The sequence below is a fragment of the Aspergillus terreus genome, genomic scaffold, assembly GCF_000149615.1.
Source record: "Aspergillus terreus NIH2624 scaffold_7 genomic scaffold, whole genome shotgun sequence".
Lineage (NCBI taxonomy): Eukaryota > Fungi > Ascomycota > Eurotiomycetes > Eurotiales > Aspergillaceae > Aspergillus > Aspergillus terreus.
Window position 1 is genome coordinate 1,072,383 of NT_165930.1, and position 20,528 is coordinate 1,092,910.

Sequence of the window (20,528 nt, forward strand, 5' to 3'; positions counted from 1 at the left end):
CGCATGCACCGCCTCCAATCCGCTTGTCCATTCACTGCATTAATTGATTTTCAGAAAATAATAATCATAATAATAATAAAATAATCCAAAACAAAAAATAATAAAAAGAAATATCATTTTTAATTTCGTGTCTGGGAAAAGTACGACTATCGTAGCACAGGCAGATCATCACCACCACACCCTCTTTTTATCCACTCCCACTGCCCATCCGTCCTGCTCGTCCCATATCGGCCTCGTCTCTCGTTTTCCCCGCGACGCTTCTTCTTCGTCTCTTCTCTCTTTCTCTCCCTCTCTCGCGCAATTTCGCCTTCTCATTAATTTTATTTTATTCCATCTTTATTATTTTTTTACCTTTCCATTTTTTTATATTTTATTTTCCATCTTTATTTATTGATTGGCTTTTGGGATCCTTCCCTCGTCCTTCCCTTTTGGAGTCTCGTCTCTCTCTACCACTCTCTAGTCTTATTTCTTTTCTGTTATCTCGCTCTCTCTCTTCTCACATCTTCCTCTCTCTTCCTCTTCCTCTCTTTGTTTTCCTCGACGTTGCTTCTCAGGTCTTGTTGGCTTGCGTGTTCCGGTCCCTGTTCGACAGTTCTTCCCATAGTATATGCGTGGGTGTCTTTCGACCAGAGGTTCCTGTCTATCCTTATTTCCCTCGCGCCAACATCACCAGAGATTCATTCTTTATACCCTACATTCATTCTTCCGCGTCGCATCGTGGACTACCCGTCGTCACTCTGTTAATACCTGGAGCCGACGGCACATTACTATATCTTAATCTCGCGGAGTGTACATATCTCCGTCAACACACATGTATGTCCCTTCCACCCATCCACCGCTATACATCAGCTCACCCGCCCAGTCAGTCACCATGGACTCAACATACATGGCCCAACCTCAACCGTCGTTTGCATACTACCCCACGGCGGATTCGCAACAAAGATCCCAGCATTTCACGAGTCATCCCTCGGACATGCAGCAATACTACGGGCAGATGCAACAGTTCTCCATGCAACAACAGCAACAGCACTGCGTTCCCGACAAGCAACCCATCTATACCACTCAGCCCGTCATGAACATGCACCAGATGGCCACCACCAATGCCTTCCGGGGTGCCATGAACATGACCCCCATCGCCTCGCCTCAGCCTTCCCACCTCAAGCCTACCATCGTCGTCCAGCAAGGCTCTCCCGCCCTGATGCCGCTGGACACGAGGTTCGTTAGCAATGACTACTATGCCTTCCCCACGACCCCTCCGCTGTCGACCTCGGGAAGCTCCGTCAGCAGTCCCCCGTCCGCCGGGGGTGCCCTGCAGACTCCCTTGACCGATAGCTTCTTCACCTTCGAGAAGGTTGAGGGCGTGAAGGAGGGCTGCGAAGGCGATGTCCATGCCGAGATCCTGGCCAATGCCGACTGGACTCGGTCCGACTCGCCGCCTATGACACCTGGTAAGTAGGAACAATCTCAGAAAGCCGCAAGGGACTTGGAAACAGCGTGGTTGGACATGGGGTAGATCGACCAGCTCACTAACCTTTTTAGTGTTCATTCATCCCCCTTCCTACACGGGCAGCCAGGGCTCTGATTTCCTCTCGACCAACAGTTCCTGCCCATCCCTTTCCCCATCGCCCTCCCCAGACGCCTCCACATTCATTGGCCAGTCACAGCCAACCTTCTCGGCGGAGCCATCCAGCTCGGACTTTTGCGATCCTCGCCAGCTGACCGTGGAATCGGCCATCGCCACATCTGCCCCGGCCGAGCTTCCTCCATTGCCCACGCTTTCTTGCGAGGAGGAGGAGCCGAAGGTCGTCTTGGGCAGCGAGACTGTGACTCTCCCACTGAACGAGAACCCTTCTCCTTCGTTCACCGGCTCCACAACTACGGAGGATCCCCTCAGTGCCTTGCCGACCTTCGATAGCTTCTCCGATCTCGACTCGGAGGACGAGTTTGTCAACCACCTGGTGGACTTCCACCCTGGCGGCAACGCTCTCTATCTGGGCGAGAAGAGACAGCGCCTGAGTACTTACTCGCTAGATGACGAGGAGTTCTTGAGCGAGCCTGGATTGGAAGACTCGGAGGACCAGGACCTGGCTCTGTCGGGGCTTTCCTTTGTCGGCGGTTCGGAGATCACGGGCCTGCAGGGCCATGCCAGTGAGACCCCTGCCGAGATGAGAACCAAAAAGAAGACCCCCGCCCGCAAGTCCACCAAGAAGACCTCGTCTTCGGACAGCGAATCGGAGACGCTGAGCAAGAAGGCCCAGCGGAGTAGCGTGGAGACTCCCTCGACGGAGCAGACGACGCCTGCGTCTTCGGCCACGGAGGCTCCCAGCGGCCAGGATATGCCATCCGCCCCGGTGTCGGTGAACCGCCGCGGTCGCAAGCAGTCTCTGACGGACGACCCGTCCAAGACCTTTGTGTGCACCCTCTGCTCGCGTCGCTTCCGTCGCCAGGAGCACCTCAAGCGGCACTACCGGTCGCTCCACACGCAAGACAAGCCCTTTGAGTGCAACGAGTGTGGCAAGAAGTTCTCGCGCAGCGACAACCTGGCGCAGCACGCCCGCACGCACGCGACGGGCGCGACGGGCATGGGTGTTTCGGACAACGGTGCCCGGGCATCGTATGAAGAGCGCGACGCGAACGGTCTGGGTGCGGTGTTATACGAGGCGGCCAACGCGGCTGCCACCAAGTCGACAACCAGTGAATCGTCCGAGTCGGACGCTTTTGTTGACCGACGGCCCGCCAAGAAGCGCAAGCGGGAGGAGAACGCCGCCTAGGGCGGATCCCGCTCTCACGATGCGATGTGACCAGGAACTCCCTATACTATACCTAATACACTATCATAATCCGCCAACCTCGCGGTTGGTTTGACTTGGTCTTTGCGGTTTGGCGTCCGGGCTTTTCCACTGGCGGTGGCTGAGGGCAATTCAGGTGTACAACCTTGGGTGGTGTTTCTTTGATTGATTGATCTTCTTCATCGGGGTGAAGAACAGGAAAACAAAAAGATGATCGAAGAGTGATAGACGGGTTGTCTGTCTGCAGACACAAAATTCTCCGGAGGACATGATTCTCGAGGCACACAGTGGTTTGGGGTTTGTTCTCTCATCCTCACTTTTTTTCTTTTCGTTTCCTTCTTCGACGGAAGCTTTCTTCTCCCCTTCGTTTGTTTGCCTTCTTGTCCATTTATTTGATGTAATATGTGTTGTTGTTGCGCATCTCCCGATTCCTGTGCTGGCCACATGTATAATCTAATCCGCTTCCCCCATTGTTGCCTCATACCCCTGTGCGCATACCTTTGTCTTGTTGCATCCATCTGTGCATAATATTCCCCGTGTATGCTGTTAGTTAGCGTACTTGTTGCGGTATTGCGAACGAGTTGTTGAGTATAAGATCCATGAGTCTAGAGTGCATTGTCCTCCGTAGGTACCGTAGGGTATGAAAGTGTGGTTCCGCCGACACTCCGCAATTCACGTCATCGAATTATTACACCTCACCACTGAATGTACTTGGTTGTCTACAATAATCCTCACATAATTCCACCAGGTGGTTCTTTCGTGTCGAAGGCTGTGCCCTATGCACATGTGAAACCGCTGAGCTACTTTACCTGATCGAGAACACCAGAAAATCCTCCCCGCATGGGACAATCACCTCACCTACCATGTCCAACACCCCAGGCCTGAACGTCATCGCCCTCGTCTCCGGCGGCAAAGACTCGCTCTACTCCATCCTGCACTGCATCCGCAATGGCCACAAGGTCGTCGCGCTCGCAAACCTCCATCCGCCGACCCCTCCTCCCGGCCCCGGCCCTGCCCCTCCCGCCGACGATGGCGCCACAGACGAAGAACAAGACATGGACAGCTTCATGTACCAGACCATCGGACACAGCATAATCCCGCTCTACGAATCTGCCCTCCACATCCCGCTGTACCGTGCGCCCATTACCGGCGGCGCGGTCGACACCGCCCGCGTCTACCGCGACGCAGCGGCGGACCACATGGCCGATTCTGGACACCCCCATGCGTCTGCGGCTGCAGCTGGCGACGACACGCAGACCCCCGATGAGACGGAGTCGTTGGTGCCGCTGCTGCGGCGCGTGATGCAGGCGCACCCCGAGGCCAATGCCGTCTCCGCGGGTGCCATCCTCTCGACCTACCAGCGCACGCGCATCGAGAACGTCGCCGCACGCCTGCGCCTCGTGCCGCTCGCCTGGCTGTGGCAGTACCCCGTGCTGCCGCGGGCGGTGCCGGCGCTCGACGCGGACGCAGGCCTGCTGGAAGATATGGCGGCGGCCGGGTGCGAGGCGCGCATCATCAAGGTGGCGTCGGGCGGGCTGGACGAGTCGTTTCTGTGGGGGGATGTGGCGGGGCGCGAGGGCGCGCTGCGTCGGCGGATTGGCAAGGCCATGCGGCGGTTTGCGGCGCCTGAGGACCTGCGCGGTGCGGTGCTCGGCGAGGGCGGCGAGTATGAGAGTCTGGCGCTGGATGGGCCTGCGTTCCTGTGGAAGCGGCGGATTGAGGTGTCGCGGCGCGAGGTGCGCTCTGGCGAGGGCGGCGTTGGGTTTGTTGCGCTGGGCGCGGCGCGGTGCGTTGAGAAGGAGAAGGAGGAGGACGGGTCTGGGATTGCGCCGCGGGATGTGCGTGCCCCGGCGCTGCTGGATGAGCGGTTTGCGCGGGCATGCGAGGCGCTGGCCGCTGCGGAGGCGCGCGAGGATCGCAGCGACGAGGTCGTCCGCGGGCAGGTGAGTGTGTCTGCTGGTGGATGGGGCGCGCTGGCGCAGTCGAGGAACCGCGAGACGTGGACGGTGTCGAATATCACGGCGACTGAGGCGGGCCCCGGTGCTGCGGAGCAGATGGCGGCGATTGCGTCGAAGATTCGAGGTGTACTGGGGGAGGGGGGCCGGTCGACGACGGGCGATATAGTGTTTGCTACAGTGCTGCTGCGCTCGATGGCAGATTTCCCGGCCATGAACGCGGCCTACGTCTCGCTGTTTAAGAAGCCGAACCCGCCGGCGCGTGCTACGGTTGCCTGCGGGGACTGTCTACCGGACGGTGTGGCCGTCATGGTCTCCCTAGTGGTGGACTTGGGCTCGCGAGAGCGCCGCCAGGGTCTACATGTTCAGTCTAGGTCCTACTGGGCTCCGGCGAATATTGGGCCGTATTCGCAGGCTGTCTCGATCCCGCTGCCGTCCGCCGAGCGCTGTGTGTATGTTGCGGGCCAGATTCCGCTGGACCCAGCGTCCATGGAGATGGTTGATGCGCCGGCGGATGCCTCGTGGGTGGAGCGATTCTCGCTGCACGCGGCGCTGTCGCTGCAGCATATGTGGCGGATCGGGACGGCCATGCAGGTCGACTGGTGGCTCGGGGGCGTGGCATATTTTACCGGCGCGGAGCACAAAGCACATGTGGCGTGGCGATTGTGGGAAATGATGCATGCGCCGGAGGAAGATGGCGACGAGGAGGACGAAGGTCCCGTGTTGGACGCGTGGGATATCAAGTATGGACAGCGGGCGTACGAGCAGCCGGCAGCGGGGACGGGGACCTCCGCGCTGCCAAACTTTGACATCGCCGAGTCGGAAGGGATCGTTCCGCCGTTCTTTGCGGTCCAGGTGGCCGAGCTGCCGCGGGGCAGCGAGGTCGAATGGCAGGGATTGGGATATGCTGGCGGGGGCGTGAAGCTGACCACGGAGGTCATCGATGACGGCCAAGTGATTCATACCACGACTGAGGGCCGGCTGCGGTATACGGCGGTCGAGTTGGACCTGGAGCGGTCCGCCTCCGACCTGGAATCGAGTCTGCAGCGCGTGCTGGAAAGATACGCTCCCTCCCCGCGCGAAGAGTGTCATTGTGTGCTGTACACTGCGCAGCCGGTCTCGCGCGACGTGTGGTCCGGCCAGATTGTGCCCTGCCAGTCGGTTTGGGGCCAAGTAGGTCGGCGACTGGCGGCTGGGGTTCTGATCCAGCGGCGTCTGTAGTTCCCTGCGGCGTAGGAACGGTCTCGATTGCGCGTCGCCCTGGGGTTCATTTATGCTGGGTCGTTTGATTGGTGAGGACGAGGAGAACCGACGATAAGCCCTTGTTCGCCATCGCTGGGACTAGGATTGTTGGTGGCTTGAGGAGACCGCTGTTATTTGTAGACGGAGGGGAGCCAAGCCCGAGGGCTGTTGGGATGTTGGGAGCAAAATCATCTGGAATGAATCTAGAAGTCGTGAGCACCACGAGATGATAGCAACTGAGTAATAAGAAGATGTACTCTGGTTTGAGAGAGAAAATAGGGCATGGAGAGCATGTGATAGCCACCTTCCCTTTTTATCGTCGATAACACCACATTAACTTCACCTGCAACTCCCGCTCCTCTTCTCTTCCTCCCACTCTCCCTTCTTCTTCCACTCCCCTCCTGGCCTCAGCTCGACTGCTTACGCCTACTCGAGCTTCTCCCTATCGGTCAATCGAATACGCCCAAATCCTACCCTCCGTCGTCCTCGTCTCTACCTCCGATATGACGTACGCCGATCGATCATAAGCCCATACAACATTATCATCCATGGGGTCATGGCCTCTTCGCTCGCCTCGGAGGAACAACAAGGGTCTTCTCCCAGTAAGACTCCCGTGGAGTCCGATCTCTCGACCCCTGAGAATCTGCGCCAATTCACCCGATCGCCGCACCCGTACCATCGTCGGGGTGCCCGCGCTCCCGACCCGCGGCTGACGGAGAATGGCCACCGCACCACCACACCACCCCATCTGCAGTGGCCCCGGACGTCTAGCGACAGTGGCACCGAGGCGGATGATGAAAGCACTGGCATCCTGAAAGGCCTCCCCGCCCCTCCACTTCGGCCCAGAAAAGGTCTGCGCTCTGCTTGGAACGGTGTCGCGGACGTGAACGATCCGTGGTTGCCCGCGTTACACCCGTGGCCGTCTTTCGCGCGATCTGCTTCCCGGGGCTCGCGACGGAGCTCGGGAGGGGAGCTGGATGATGCGGAGACACTGGGTCGGAAACGGCGCGTTGAGATCTTGCGCAGGCTCATGGAGACGGCGTTGTTGCTCTCCGTGGGTGTGGTCGTCTTATGTCGGGAGCACGTGAGGCCGCTTGCCTGGGAGTGGAAAAAAGGTATGTAAAGGAAGAAGGATGAAAGGCTGAGACTGTGGCTTGGAGAGAACATACGCTGATCGTCTCACAGAGCTCCTTTGTTATGCGCTGGTGGTGCTCGGAGTCTACATATCCTATCCGTTCATTCGAAACGGCCGTCTACGACTCTCCGGGTTATCAACCTTCATTGTGCCCTCGAGTTTCGACCCTGCTCCTCTCCTATACCCTATTTTGATTCCCGTCTACGTTTCCCTGTCTCTCTCCCACCATGAACCCTCCTTGGTGCTCCCGAATATCATCCTCGGCCTGTCCTCCTTGCCAGCTCCCGTCATTCCATTGCATGAATGGATTCACGGCCAGAGTATTGTGCACTGGATCGTGACTACAATTCCGATGATAGTCTCCGAGCACTTTACGACAGACCATACAATACCCGAACCGCTGTCCCTACGCGGTCTCAATCCTGAGATTCTGACTCTTGTTTTCCCGTTACATCAAGCATTGATACCCACTTTAGATTTCTTGTTGGCAACCAGTGTTCTTCCCGCGGAGCTGCAACTTCTGACCAGCGCTCTGATTAATTTGTTCCTCTTTGCATCCTCGCCGCAGGCCGAAATCCTCAAAGCCCTGCTCTGGCTAGGCGGTATGTGCGTTTTTATCTCTTGTCGGCATGTTCTTCGTTGGGAGGTCGCGTTAGCCCGCATTCCCACCTGGAAGTTCCGCCGCTCTCCCAGCAGCTCGCAATCGCGGAAGAGTCTTCTGAACGTGCTGGATCATAAACTCTGTCAAAAGCTGAGTCGCGCGGGCTCCTCCGACGAACCGATGTCGGACAGCGATTCTATGGAGGGTAGTCTGGCCCCGATCTCTCGTACCAGAACACATGAACCAAGAGGAAAGCCTCCGGCCGGAGAGCCAGTTCACACCGCCGATGCTCCCACAGAGAATGCACAACGATCCGTGCACCGTCGGCGGCACACTATCTCAAGTCTCGACGATGTCCGCACGGAACGCGTGCGAACGACGCCAAGTGGCCGACGGAAGCGTTCAATGGCTCCGGGATTAGCTTCTTTCCTATCGCTGACCGTGCCGCAGGCCCAGGTACGCAAGTGGCTCTATGCTTTATACGTATATGGCGCTGTACTGGTGATTATCCTGGGCCCTGTTCGAACATACGTGGGCCAGCGTGCTTTGCATGGACAGGAGCCGTTTGGATGGGCCTTGGGCTACTTGTTCGGAAACATCTCCTGGTTCAGGTTCTGGACCGTCATGTGGAATCTGGAGCGCTGGATCTCCCTTCCGGCGCGCTGGGATAGCGAATGGTCGCACCCGTCTTGTGCTCTGGGCTGGGTGGAACACCTCCGGCAGACGGCCTTTGGGGAGGCCAACACTCGCCTTTTGATCGCGGGATACTGTGTCGTCGTTATTGTGACCGGCTTGGCCGTGGTGTTCCAATTGAGCTCAATCACAGAGGTCGACACGAGGCGGAAGGTTTTCCACGGCATGATGGTGTTGATGTTCCTTCCAACCGTCTACATCGATCCCGCGTTTTGTGCCCTCGCGCTGGGGCTGGTCCTTGCTGTTTTCCTGCTCCTGGATCTGTTTCGAGCGTCGCAGATGCCGCCAATCTCGCGACCGCTGACATACTTCCTCGCACCGTACGTGGATGGGCGCGACCACCGTGGACCAGTCATCGTCTCCCACATTTTCCTCCTGATTGGATGCTCCATCCCCCTGTGGCTCTCCTTGGCGGACATTGCTCGAACCGGCGAGCATCCGTGGGAGGCTTGGAACCTACACTACCGAGACGTTAGTATGGTCAGTGGGATCATCTGCGTCGGCATGGGCGATGCAGCGGCCTCCCTTGTTGGTCGTCGCTTCGGTCGGCTCAAATGGTTCTGGGGTGGCGGCAAGTCTCTGGAAGGCAGCGTGGCCTTTGCAGCCGCCGTAACAGGAGGTTTGATTGCTGCGCGAGCATGGCTGGCGGTGGGACAGTGGCCGGTCGAGGCCGAGGGTGGATCCGGGCAGATCGCCTGGGCTGGAACGGTGTGTAAGGCGGTGCTCGCGGCAGCCGGAACGAGCGCCACCGAAGCGATTTTGACGGGATGCAACGACAATGTTGTTGTACCGGTTGTGCTTTGGTTGCTGGTCAGAGGACTGGGACTATGAGATGGGATGTGACGTTTTCTTATTATTATGATGCATTTGATGCCGTCGCGTGAGGCTAGATGGATTTGATGGGGCGGGTGTTTCCTGTATAGATGATACCTCTAACTTAACTAGTTGTTTTTTCTTTTCTTTTTGTTTCTGTCTTCTTTTCCTTCTTATTCTGTGTAATCTATTTTGATCAGCATTTCCTTCTTTCTATTTTCTTCTGGCTCTTCCTCGTCTGTGCTGGTCATAAATAGATAACTAGAGAGAGGCGTTAGGGTGAAACATGGGCCACCTGACCTGCAGCGGGAATCCATCGATCAGACTATACCCAAGCTGGCAGTCCAGTCATTGATCGCCACCTAGTCGGGGTGTTGTATCCACGCGGCTTATCGGTGATTCATAGTGCCCCTGAGGGGAAGTTCGAGTCATCAGGAGTACGGAGGAGAGCGCAGGAAAAACAGCAAGAAAATGCATGGACTCGTCAGTAAAGAGTAATGTCGAGAGTGATGACGGCAGACTGGCAGAATGACTGATAACATCGCCGGTACTTTGGGGTACATGGAAATGGGGGGAGATACCGGTAATGCCGGGGGTATCTGGAGGTACCCGCGATGATCGAATGAATGGCAGCTGATGAATCAGGAATGACCGGGATCAGTAATGCAGGAATCCCCAGTGATCTCTTCAGCCATCTTGTGTTTTGCTCGCTTTCTTGTTCTTCTCCCCCTTCTGCTTTCATTCTAAAGAATCAGATGGTATTAGTATTTCATCATTACATTCATCTTGACCCTCAGATGATTCGGGCGTAGCGTAGACCGCCCAGGATTATCTTATCACCTTATCGGTCACTGGACCCGACGGTCGACCTTCGCTCCCCCATCGCATCGCCTCTTCTTCCTCTCTCCCACCCTCCATTATCACATCATCTAGCCTCCTCGTCTCTGAGCCGTGGGTTCTCTCCCTCTTAGTCCCCGACCACCCCTCCCATCGCTAACAACATCCGTCCCAGACTGACGCCATCATAAAGAGCTCCCGACGTGACGCCCCATACCGCTCGTGGCGCTTCACCGCTCTCGTCCATCACCAGTAGGAGCTTCTCGTTCATTGCTTCCTACTTACGTCCTCGTCGATTTCCTATCGCCTTTACTCTTCCCCTTGCTCAACATTCTATATCTTGACGTTCGACTTCCTACCCCCTTCCTCAGTCCTTGGTCTCCATCCCTATCCCCTCTCTAGCCACCCAGCCTTGTCCGTTTTCTGAGGATCAGCACAACCGACTCTCACCCTCATTGCGTCGTTCCCCTATGAGCCTCCTTGCTCGTCCGCCGTCGTTTCTGCTGCTGTCGAGGTAGTTGTGGGTTGTCTGGGTGTGGTTGGTCGCCGTAGCCCTACTTCGGTTTCAGCCTCGGCCGCCGTCACCATGGCATCTGCTCATCACTCGAGGAGGCCGAGGGAGACCTCCCAGACCTCCCAATCGGAGATGTCGGTTGGTCGATACACTAGGCTGGGTCAGATTGGAAAGGGGAGCTTCGCTACGGTCTACCAAGGTGTACATACGGTAAGTTCTGGGGTTCTTTCCCTACTCCGTCTTCACAAGACGCCCTTATTGACATGGCGCCTCGTCTGATAGAAATCACGTACCTATGTCGCCATCAAGTCGGTCAACCTGTCGCAGCTCAACAAGAAGTTGAAAGAGAACCTCTTCTCGGAGATACACATCCTAAAGGGCCTTTATCACCCCCACATCGTGGCTCTGATCGACTGCCATGAGACCACCTCCCATATCCACCTGGTGATGGAATATTGCGCCTTGGGTGACCTATCCCAATTCATTCGGCACCGGAATACGCTGGGAGAGCATCGGTACACGCGAGATATGATTGCCAAGTACCCCAATCCCCGCGGAGGCGCTCTCAACGAAGTCGTCGTCCGTCATTTTCTCAAGCAGCTCGCCAGTGCCCTAAAGTTCCTCCGAGATCGGAACCTGATTCACCGTGACATCAAGCCACAAAACCTACTCCTATGTCCATCACCTACGTCCTACCGCGCCGGTGTGGCGCAGATAGTCCCCTTCAAAGGTAGTGAGGACTCCTTCAGCCCCGCCACCGGCCTTGATTCGCTTCCAATGCTGAAGATCGCCGACTTCGGGTTCGCGCGATCCCTCCCCGCTACCTCCCTAGCGGAGACCCTTTGTGGCTCTCCGCTGTATATGGCTCCCGAGATCCTCCGCTATGAGAAATACGATGCCAAGGCCGATCTCTGGTCGGTCGGTACGGTGCTTTACGAAATGGTGGTGGGAAAGCCGCCCTTCCGGGCCAGCAACCACGTAGAGCTGCTCCGGAGGATCGAGAGAGGAGAGGACAACATCAAATTCCCGCCGGAGAATCCAGCCTCCGACGACATCAAGGCGCTCATCCGAATGCTCCTGAAGCGAAATCCAGTAGAGCGCATGAATTTTGCTGACTTTTTTGAATCAAACGTCATCACCAGTCCCATTCCCGGGCTGATACCGGATGACACTGGCACACTGCGACGGCCCTCTGCAGATCTGGATCCCTTAGGGCAGAATTCCCCAGCAGAGCCTCAGCCAAGCCCCGGTGCTGCCGCCGGGTCGCGTCGAGAAAAGGATGTCTCTCGAGAGGACCAGATCACTTATCCTCAACGAACCACCGCACAAACCCCCAGATCGGGGACACCTCCGTCGTCGGTCCCGATGCGCCGCGGGGGAAGCGCGGATAAGGCTCCATCTACACCGAAGGATACGGCCACGACATATCCCCAGCGGCCCAGCACAGTGTCCCATGCCACAGCACCTGGACGCCAGGAACTCTTGGATCGCAACGCAACGACTGCTGCCATGGAGCGGCAGCGAAACCGACATACGTTTGGGCCGTCGCAGCATGAAAGGCCCGTCGATAAAGCCAAGGAAGAGCAGGAGCGTGCCGCTCAGGACGTCGCTTTCGAGAGAGATTACGTAGTTGTGGAGAAGCGTGCAGTGGAGGTGAATGCTTTCGCCGATGAGCTGGCACACAGTCCTCGCATCCAAGGAGGCTTCACCAGGAACGCTCAAACCGGCGCCATCTCCCGTCGCGCAACCGTGCAGGGTCCACAAACCACTGCCACATCTCCGCTTGCCTCGAATACGAAGGCTATGCAAGTTTTCCCAGGCCGTTCACGAGCAGATTCTACCCATGCCCGGCAAAGCTCCTACGAGCGTCGCTACGGACAGAGTCCCACGTCTGCAACGTCTGCGATTTCCAAGGCTCTCAACATGGCTAGTGGGAGGCTTTTCGGCATGGGGTTCTCTCCACCCATGGCGATCACCAAAGGAGGCCGGTCTCCCCCTTTGGCTTACAACCCGTTTCCTGCGTATCCAGCAGCCCAGCCCACCCTACTGCCCATTGGTGACGGGTCCAAAACCAACGCGACGTTGGATGAGGATGCCAAGACCGTTCAGGTGATCGAGGAGTGTGCGACGCGCAGTGACGTTGTCTATGGTTTTGCAGAAGTGAAGTATAAACAGCTCATTCCGCTGGCTCCTTCTGTCCCCACAGACCCTTCCGGGAGAAGTAGCCTTCCCGGTGGCTATCGAGAGCCTTCGGATTCCACGGACGGAGGGCTCACCGTTGATGCTGTCGTGACATTGTCGGAAGAAGCCCTGGTCCTGTATGTGAAGGCGCTTTCACTGTTAGCCAAGTCCATGGACATTGCGAGTGCTTGGTGGAATCGCAAGAACCGGGTGGACGTCTTTGGTGATTCCACCATCAACCGAACCGACGCGTCGATGACGGTGGTGGGCAGTCGAATCAACAATGTTGTTCAATGGGTGCGAAGCCGGTTCAATGAGGTGCTCGAGAAGGCCGAGTTTGTCCGTCTGAAGTTGATTGAGGGACAAAAGCGGCTGCCTCCTGACCATCCCAGTCATCCGAACAACCACTCGATCGGGTCCTCTCTGGGCTCGGGCGCTTCGGTGGATGTGGTCGTGAGCCCTGGGGTGACGGCGGAGAAGTTGATGTACGACCGGGCCTTGGAGATGAGTCGAGCGGCCGCCATTAATGAACTCACCGGGGAGGATCTGTCTGGGTGCGAGATCGCCTATGTGACGGCCATCCGGATGCTGGAAGCGGTGCTAGAGGAGGATGAAATGCCCTCGACGGCTGGCGACAAAGCGGACCGCAAGGACGGCGAACAAACCATGCTGGATAGTGTACAGGCAGAAGACCGACAGGTCGTGGTCAAGCGTACGTACTGCTGTGATGGAAGAATTGAGATCAAGCACTAACATACTGTACAGTGGTGTCCAGTATCCGGGGGCGGTTGACGGCTCTGCAAAAGAAACTGACCGTGCTCGCGAAGCGCCCGACCGGCTCTCTTGGAAAAACGCCGTCTTCTAACTTGACGCCGGTTGCTCATGCGGTTGGAGCAACACCGCCCAGATAGGAGCCTTTACCCCCCGAACCTCTTCCATTTTGAGCACGCATGCAGGCACATGCCCGAGGAGAACATTGCATATCTCCGTTGGATTTCTCATTTCTCCTACCAATTTCAACTACATTTGTTTTTCCGGCCGTCTCTCGCTTGTTCGACATCTAATGAGCGGGTTGCGTGAGAGTTTTCGATCTTCAGACATTCCTCCTGTTGAGTTTGTGGGCTAAGCGGATTTCGTCCCTATCTTTCTTGAGCTTTTCGTTTCTCAATCAGTGTTCGTGGTTAATATATCCATCGAGACACGAGTCTTCATTTTTAATTTTTGCTTTTCTTTTTGATTTTGCTGGCGTTGGAGTTGGAGAGCTCGAAGGCGCGGTACCAGACTGTCACCACTATTGGGCATGCATGAATGATGAACGGCGATGAAGCAACGGATTATACGGAGTCTCGGGCAGCCATTTGAGTTGGCAGAGGGCCCTATACTGTACATATTCTAATGAAGATTTTTTTTTTCTGCTACTCGGTACTACTTCCGGAGTACTACGGAGTACTTACTACTGACGGAGCTGATAAGATCGGGAAGCGGACGGGATGAGCAAGCAATCTGAGACAGAGGCCCGAGGACGACGGCGGATCTCCGGCGCCACCAGGGGCATTGCAGAGCCTGCTGGAAGGCCGGAAAATTGCGTGATCAGTTTCTGTGTGTCATGGCAAAAGAGCTGCCACGTTCTTCACGAATGCAGCGCCGGGCCCGGTGGAGTTCTGGTTCCGCCGCCGCCAAGCCTGGCTCTTTTTTTTACTCAATTTTTTCTCTTAGGGTTCATGAGAGGCAGATTGCGCAAGAGTAGGCTAGTCATTCTACATGGCTCGCGTCATGGCTGGTTCTTTGCAGTAGTAGGCTCTTTTCTCTTTTCTTTCGGTTCGCGTGGTTGTGCATTCTTTCTTTCTATATTCTAATTGTATATTCTGGATTCACTCGACGGAAGGATTCTGATACGCGAATCATGAGCGCCGCCACTGCCTAGATCTTGCCCACTATTACGTTCTTTGGACTCCAGATTACCGGGAGCTTTGCTGAATATCCCCTGAGAGGGTTTCTCATATTGCATCACTTTTAGTTGCAGCACACCATCGACCTACCTACCGCTCTATACCCCTGTCGATAGCCGCCTCACACCACCAGGTGGTCGCCATATATGCTTGCAAAGCTGCGGGAGACGTGTCAATCCTTTCTGAACATCCGCACCGTCTTCCCGCGCACGATGATGTCCGATTCATCCCTGGAGAACGGCTCTCACAAGGCCATCGTGCCCGACGCGAAGGCCGTCGGAGATGCTCCTCGGCGAGCAGATGGCGTGTCTCAGCTGTGTATGTCCCTGCTCTGATGGCATGTGCATCCTTGGATCTGAACTAATCGTTTGCGAATAGACGAGGGCAACGTCTTCGATGCTACCCCGGAGGACCGCCGTCAGATCGGCGTCGTGAGCGCCTCCTTCCTGATCTTCAACCGTATCATTGGAACGGGTATCTTCGCGACCCCGAGTACGATTCTGTCTTTGTCTGGTAGTGTCGGGCTGTCGTTGTTCATGTGGGTGGCGGGTACGGCCATTGCTATGGCCGGTACCGCCGTCTATCTGGAATGGGGTACTGCGATTCCTAAGTAAGTTGGACCTGACTGATATGCGGCGGGGATGCGCTGACGGTTGTAGGAACGGTGGCGAGAAGAATTACCTCGAATATGTCTTCAAGAAACCCAAGTTCCTGGCCACGGCCATGTACGCCGCCTACGCTGTGTTGCTGGGCTGGGCCGCGAGCAACAGCGTGGTGTTCGGCGAGTACATTCTGAACGCTGCGGACGTGGAGGTTGGCCGCTGGAACCAGCGTGGCATCGGGTTGGCGTGTATTACTGCCGCCTTTCTGATCCATGCCCTCGCTGTGAAATGGGGCCTGCGTCTCCAGAACCTTCTCGGTGTGGTCAAGCTGGTCATCATCGTCTTCGTCGTTGTGTGCGGGTGGGTGGCGCTGGCGGGCCACATGCACATCGAAAACCCTCCCCATAACTTTCGGAACGCCTTTGAGGGCACGACGGGCAGCGGCTATGGAATTGTCATGGCTTTGTACAACGTTATCTGGTCGTTTATCGGCTACTCCAACGCCAACTATGTATGTGGATATAGGGTTGTTCCTTTCATAGTCTGTGTGCTAATAGTCGGCAGGCCCTGAGCGAAACCAAGAACCCTACGCGCACTCTGAAGATTGCTGCGCCTATTGCCATTGGCGCGGTGGGCATCCTCTATATGCTCTGCAACATCGCATACTTTGCGGCCGTGCCGAAGGAGCAGTTCCTTTCGTCGGGCCAGACTGTCGCGGCCACTTTCTTCGGAAACATGTTTGGCCAGCGTGCGGAGAAGGTCATGTCGGTTTTCGTGGCGCTGTCTGCTTTTGGCAACGTTTTGTCGGTGATCTTCTCCCAGGGTCGCAGTAAGTGATCTCTCTTCACCGTCACATGTGGACAAGAATTAACCCGTCGATAGTTGTCCAGGAATTGGGCCGTGAGGGCGTTCTGCCCTTCTCGAAGATCTGGGCTAGCAACCGGCCATTCAACTCGCCGGCGGCTGGTCTGTTCGAGCACTGGGTCGTGTCGATCATCATCATGTTGGCGCCGCCCCCGGGTGATGCGTACAACTTCCTTGTCAACCTGATCTCCTACCCGCTTTCCATCGTCAACGTGTTCGTGTCCGGCGGACTGATCTATATCTACCTGTTCAAGTCCCGCTTCCCGGACTGGGCCCCAGGCATCCGCGCCACGCTGCCGGTGACCATCTTCTTCTGCCTGTCGAACATGTACCTGGTGGTGGCGCCGTACGTGCCGCCAAGCGAGGGCCAGAGCGTGTACGAGGAGCTGCCGTACTACCTGCACTGCGTGGTTGCGATTGGGATCTTCGCGCTGGGCGCGCTGTACTACGTCGTGTGGGCGGTGGTGCTGCCGCGGATTGGCCGATACATGCTGGTGAAGGAGACGGTGGTGGACGCTGATGGCTGGTCGCGCAGCGTGTTCACCAAGCTGCCGCTGTCGCAGTTGGGGTCACCGTCCGCAGCGGCATCGGTGTCAACGCCTCCGCAGGACTTCTAAGCCGAGGCTGAGAGCCACTGACGAAGATTATGACTGACGAGATTCAACATCATTACGCTAGTAATCTTTAATGTTTGTGCCTGCATGGGGGAGTTTGGATTGAATTGTACAATAGATATATATTAGATGCATATACCATAGAGACATATCCCTTGGTAGACAGAACTGAGTTCCTGTGAAGATTGATGTGTTGGTTAGATCCTGATGTCCCAGCCCTCTATGGAAGCCCATCCACGTGGTTGTCATGGACCCCTCAAACTGGCTGGAGTACTGTCTCGCAAGTCCTGTCGCATGGACAGCCCGACAGTCATGTGCCATGGAGAGCGTTCCTCTGAGAGAAAGTGGACATCTGCTGTATGGGGGAGACTTGCTGAAAGAATGAATGATGGAGAGAGAAGGAAGGGAAGAAAAAGAGGAAAATAAAGAGAAGATCACATGATGCAGAGAGCCCTAAAGGGAAAGTCGTGGCCTCGATAAACAGGCAGCAATACGTGACCATACCAGACGGCAGCTTTACTCACCGCCTTCTGTGATTGTTTCTGCCTCCGTCATTGGATTGTTCCTCCACTGTTCTCATTCTTCATCTCCATTCATTCATTCATTCTCTCAGCCATTCTTCTTTGTCTTCCCCTCCTCTCCGTGGGGCTTGTTCATGCGTCGCTTCCCCTCCTCCTCGCGGCTCCCGCTGGTTCTTAACTCAGCAAAGTCTCCGCCGCTTGCATACTCCTCCCGAGCTCCCCGCTTCTTCGCGCGCTCCGCTTCTTCCTCCTCCACCTCCCCTCTCTCTTCGGTCTCCTCTTCTACTCCACGACTCTCCTCCCGTCGTTCGACTCCTCTCTCACAACTCTCCAAACGTTATTGTTCATATCGCAGAATGTGTGGCTCTCGACGCGGCGAAGCCTCGGGCTCGACCAACGTCCATGGACGGGAGGTCCTGCCTACCAACGTCAAGCCGGTCCACTATGACCTGACGTTGGAGCCCAACTTTGAGTCCTTCACCTACAATGGAACCGTCGTGATTGAGTATGTGGCCTGGGCTTCTTCAGTTGTTCCCCCTAGCTGACCCCTGCGTAGCCTCCAGGTCGCCGAGGATTCCACCTCCATCGCCCTCAACTCCAATGAGATTGATATCCACAGCGCCATTGTCTCCGCCCAGGGCTCTGTCGTCGCCTCGAACCCCGAGATCTCTGTCGACAAGGACAGCCAAGTCGCTACGATCAAGTTCTCCGAAACCATTCCCGCGGGGTCCTCCGCCCAGCTGAAGCTGACCTTCACTGGTATCCTCAATGATAATATGGCCGGTTTTTATCGTTCGTCCTACAAGCTGCCTAACGGCGAGACCAAATATCTGGCCTCCACCCAGATGGAGCCGACTGACGCTCGCCGCGCATTCCCCTGCTTCGATGAGCCCGCTCTCAAGGCCAAGTTCACCATCACCTTGGTCGCCGATAAGAGCATGACCTGTCTGAGTAACATGGACGTTGCGTCGGAGTCCGAGGTGCAGGGCGGTAAGAAGGCAGTCAAGTTCAACACCACCCCCCTTATGTCCACCTACCTGGTGGCCTTCATTGTCGGTCACATGAACTACATCGAAACCAATGCTTTCCGGGTGCCCATCCGTGTCTATGCTACTCCCGACCAGGACATCGAGCACGGCCGCTTCTCGCTGGATCTGGCTGCTCGGACTCTCGCCTTCTATGAGAAGGCTTTCGATAGCACCTTCCCCCTCCCGAAGATGGACATGGTGGCTGTGCCCGACTTCAGCGCCGGAGCTATGGAGAACTGGGGTCTGATCACCTACCGTATTGTGGACGTGCTGCTGGATGAGAAGACTAGTGGCGCGTCCCGCAAGGAGCGCATTGCCGAGACAGTCCAGCACGAACTGGCCCACCAGTGGTTCGGAAACTTGGTCACCATGGACTTCTGGGACGGCCTGTGGTTGAACGAAGGTTTCGCTACGTGGATGTCCTGGTACTCCTGCAACAGCTTCTACCCCGAGTGGAAGGTCTGGCAGACTTACGTCATTGATAACCTCCAGAGTGCGCTCTCCCTCGACTCGCTCCGCAGCAGCCACCCCATTGAGGTGCCGGTGAAGCGTGCCGACGAGATCAACCAGATCTTCGACGCCATCTCGTACTCCAAGGGTTCGTCGGTGCTGCGCATGATCTCCAAGTATCTCGGAGAAGATGTTTTCCTCCAGGGTGTGCGGAACTACATTAAGAAGCACGCCTACGGAAACACTCAGACCGGTGACCTGTGGGCCGCTCTCGCTGATGCCTCCGGCAAGCCCGTGGAGAAGGTGATGGACATCTGGACCAAGAACGTTGGCTTCCCCGTCGTCACGGTTTCGGAGAACCCATCCTCTTCCTCCATTACCCTGAAGCAGAACCGCTTCCTCCGGACCGGTGATGTCCGGCCCGAAGAGGACACCACCCTCTACCCTGTCATGCTCGGACTGCGCACCAAGCAAGGCATCGACGAGAACACCATGCTCACCGAGCGCCAGGGTGAATTCAAGGTGCCCGATTTGGACTTCTACAAGCTCAACGCCGATCATTCCGCCATCTACCGCACTTCCTACACCCCTGACCGTCTGTCTAAGCTGGGCAACGCTGCCAAGCAGGGACTGCTGACCGTCGAGGACCGCGCCGGTATGATCGCCGACGCGGGTGCCCTGGCCGCCTCCGGCTACCAGAGCACTTCGGGACTCCTCTCCCTCCTGCAGGGCTTCGATGGAGAGTCGGAGTTCATCGTGTGGAACGAAATGCTGACCCGGATCGGCACCATGCGGGCCGCCTGGCTGTTTGAGGATGCGCAGGTGAAGGACGCCCTCAAGGCTTTCCAGCGCGCTCTCGTGAGCTCCAAGGCGCACGAGCTGGGCTGGGAGTTTTCCGAGAACGACGGCCACATCCTGCAACAGTTCAAGGCACTCATGTTCGGCAGCGCCGGTATGGCCGAGGACCCGGTCGTTGTGAAGGCCGCACAGGACATGTTCGCGCGCTTTGCCGCCGGCGATGCCACTGCCATCCACCCCAACATCCGCGGCAGCGTCTATTCCATTGTGCTGAAGAATGGCGGCGCGAAGGAGTACGACGTCGTGCTGGACCGCTTCCGCAACGCGCCCACCTCCGATGAGAAGACCACGGCCCTCCGCTGCCTCGGTGCCGCCGAGGACCCCGCTCTCATCCAGCGCACCCTCGACCTCGCCAGCAGCGATGAGGTCAAGAACCAGGACATCTACATGCCGCTGGGTGGTCTGCGCGGCCACACCGCCGGTATTGACGCGCGCTGGACCTGGATGAAGAACAACTGGGATGCGCTGTACCAGCGTCTCCCACCGGGTCTGGGCATGCTCGGTACGGTTGTGCAGCTCAGCACGGCCAGCTTCTGCACGGAGGCGCAGTTGCGGGATGTGGAGACCTTCTTTGCCAGCAAGGACACCAAGGTAAGCCTTTACTTTTCACCTTTAACGTGGACACACATACTAACTGTCTTCTAGGGCTTTGACCGCGCCGTCGAGCAGAGTCTGGACGCCATCCGGGCCAAGATCAACTGGGTCAAGCGGGATGGCGCTGATGTTGAGTCTTGGTTGAAGGCGAACAAGTACCTGGGCGGTGGGAAGCTGTAAATGGATAGCATAGCTAGGTGATATATCGTAATCGGACTAGGTGCATATGGGTGGGTATCTGGTACACTACTAGAAAATTCTACAACAACTGTTGGTCCAGTCTTCTAT

General features: G+C 56.7%; 6 protein-coding genes across 6 annotated transcripts; all 6 read left to right on the forward strand.

Annotated features, from left to right (window-relative positions):
- Positions 1 to 871: 871 nt before the first annotated feature.
- sebA (putative C2H2 transcription factor (Seb1)) lies at positions 872 to 2,771 on the forward strand (the record flags this gene model as incomplete). The annotated part of the gene is made up of 2 exons (XM_001214486.1): positions 872 to 1,448; positions 1,540 to 2,771. The coding sequence occupies 2 exons, from the start codon at positions 872 to 874 to the stop codon at positions 2,769 to 2,771; spliced, it is 1,809 nt and encodes a 602-aa protein (XP_001214486.1).
- An 881-nt stretch (positions 2,772 to 3,652) lies between these two features.
- ATEG_05309 (diphthine--ammonia ligase family protein) lies at positions 3,653 to 5,965 on the forward strand (the record flags this gene model as incomplete). The annotated part of the gene is made up of 1 exon (XM_001214487.1): positions 3,653 to 5,965. One exon carries the CDS (start codon positions 3,653 to 3,655, stop codon positions 5,963 to 5,965), a length of 2,313 nt encoding a protein of 770 aa, XP_001214487.1.
- Positions 5,966 to 6,542: 577 nt separating this feature from the next.
- ATEG_05310 (putative phosphatidate cytidylyltransferase) lies at positions 6,543 to 9,246 on the forward strand (the record flags this gene model as incomplete). Its single annotated transcript, XM_001214488.1, has 2 exons — positions 6,543 to 7,101; positions 7,172 to 9,246. The coding sequence occupies 2 exons, from the start codon at positions 6,543 to 6,545 to the stop codon at positions 9,244 to 9,246; spliced, it is 2,634 nt and encodes an 877-aa protein (XP_001214488.1).
- A 1,405-nt stretch (positions 9,247 to 10,651) lies between these two features.
- Positions 10,652 to 13,671, forward strand: atg1 (serine/threonine protein kinase ATG1; the record flags this gene model as incomplete). Its single annotated transcript, XM_001214489.1, has 3 exons — positions 10,652 to 10,789; positions 10,862 to 13,472; positions 13,526 to 13,671. 3 exons carry the CDS (start codon positions 10,652 to 10,654, stop codon positions 13,669 to 13,671), a joined length of 2,895 nt encoding a protein of 964 aa, XP_001214489.1.
- A 1,253-nt stretch (positions 13,672 to 14,924) lies between these two features.
- ATEG_05312 (high affinity methionine permease) lies at positions 14,925 to 16,792 on the forward strand (the record flags this gene model as incomplete). Its single annotated transcript, XM_001214490.1, has 5 exons — positions 14,925 to 15,027; positions 15,088 to 15,319; positions 15,369 to 15,822; positions 15,876 to 16,140; positions 16,194 to 16,792. The coding sequence occupies 5 exons, from the start codon at positions 14,925 to 14,927 to the stop codon at positions 16,790 to 16,792; spliced, it is 1,653 nt and encodes a 550-aa protein (XP_001214490.1).
- Positions 16,793 to 17,666: 874 nt separating this feature from the next.
- Positions 17,667 to 20,420, forward strand: ATEG_05313 (M1 family metallopeptidase; the record flags this gene model as incomplete). The annotated part of the gene is made up of 3 exons (XM_001214491.1): positions 17,667 to 17,815; positions 17,867 to 20,237; positions 20,292 to 20,420. 3 exons carry the CDS (start codon positions 17,667 to 17,669, stop codon positions 20,418 to 20,420), a joined length of 2,649 nt encoding a protein of 882 aa, XP_001214491.1.
- Positions 20,421 to 20,528: the final 108 nt, after the last annotated feature.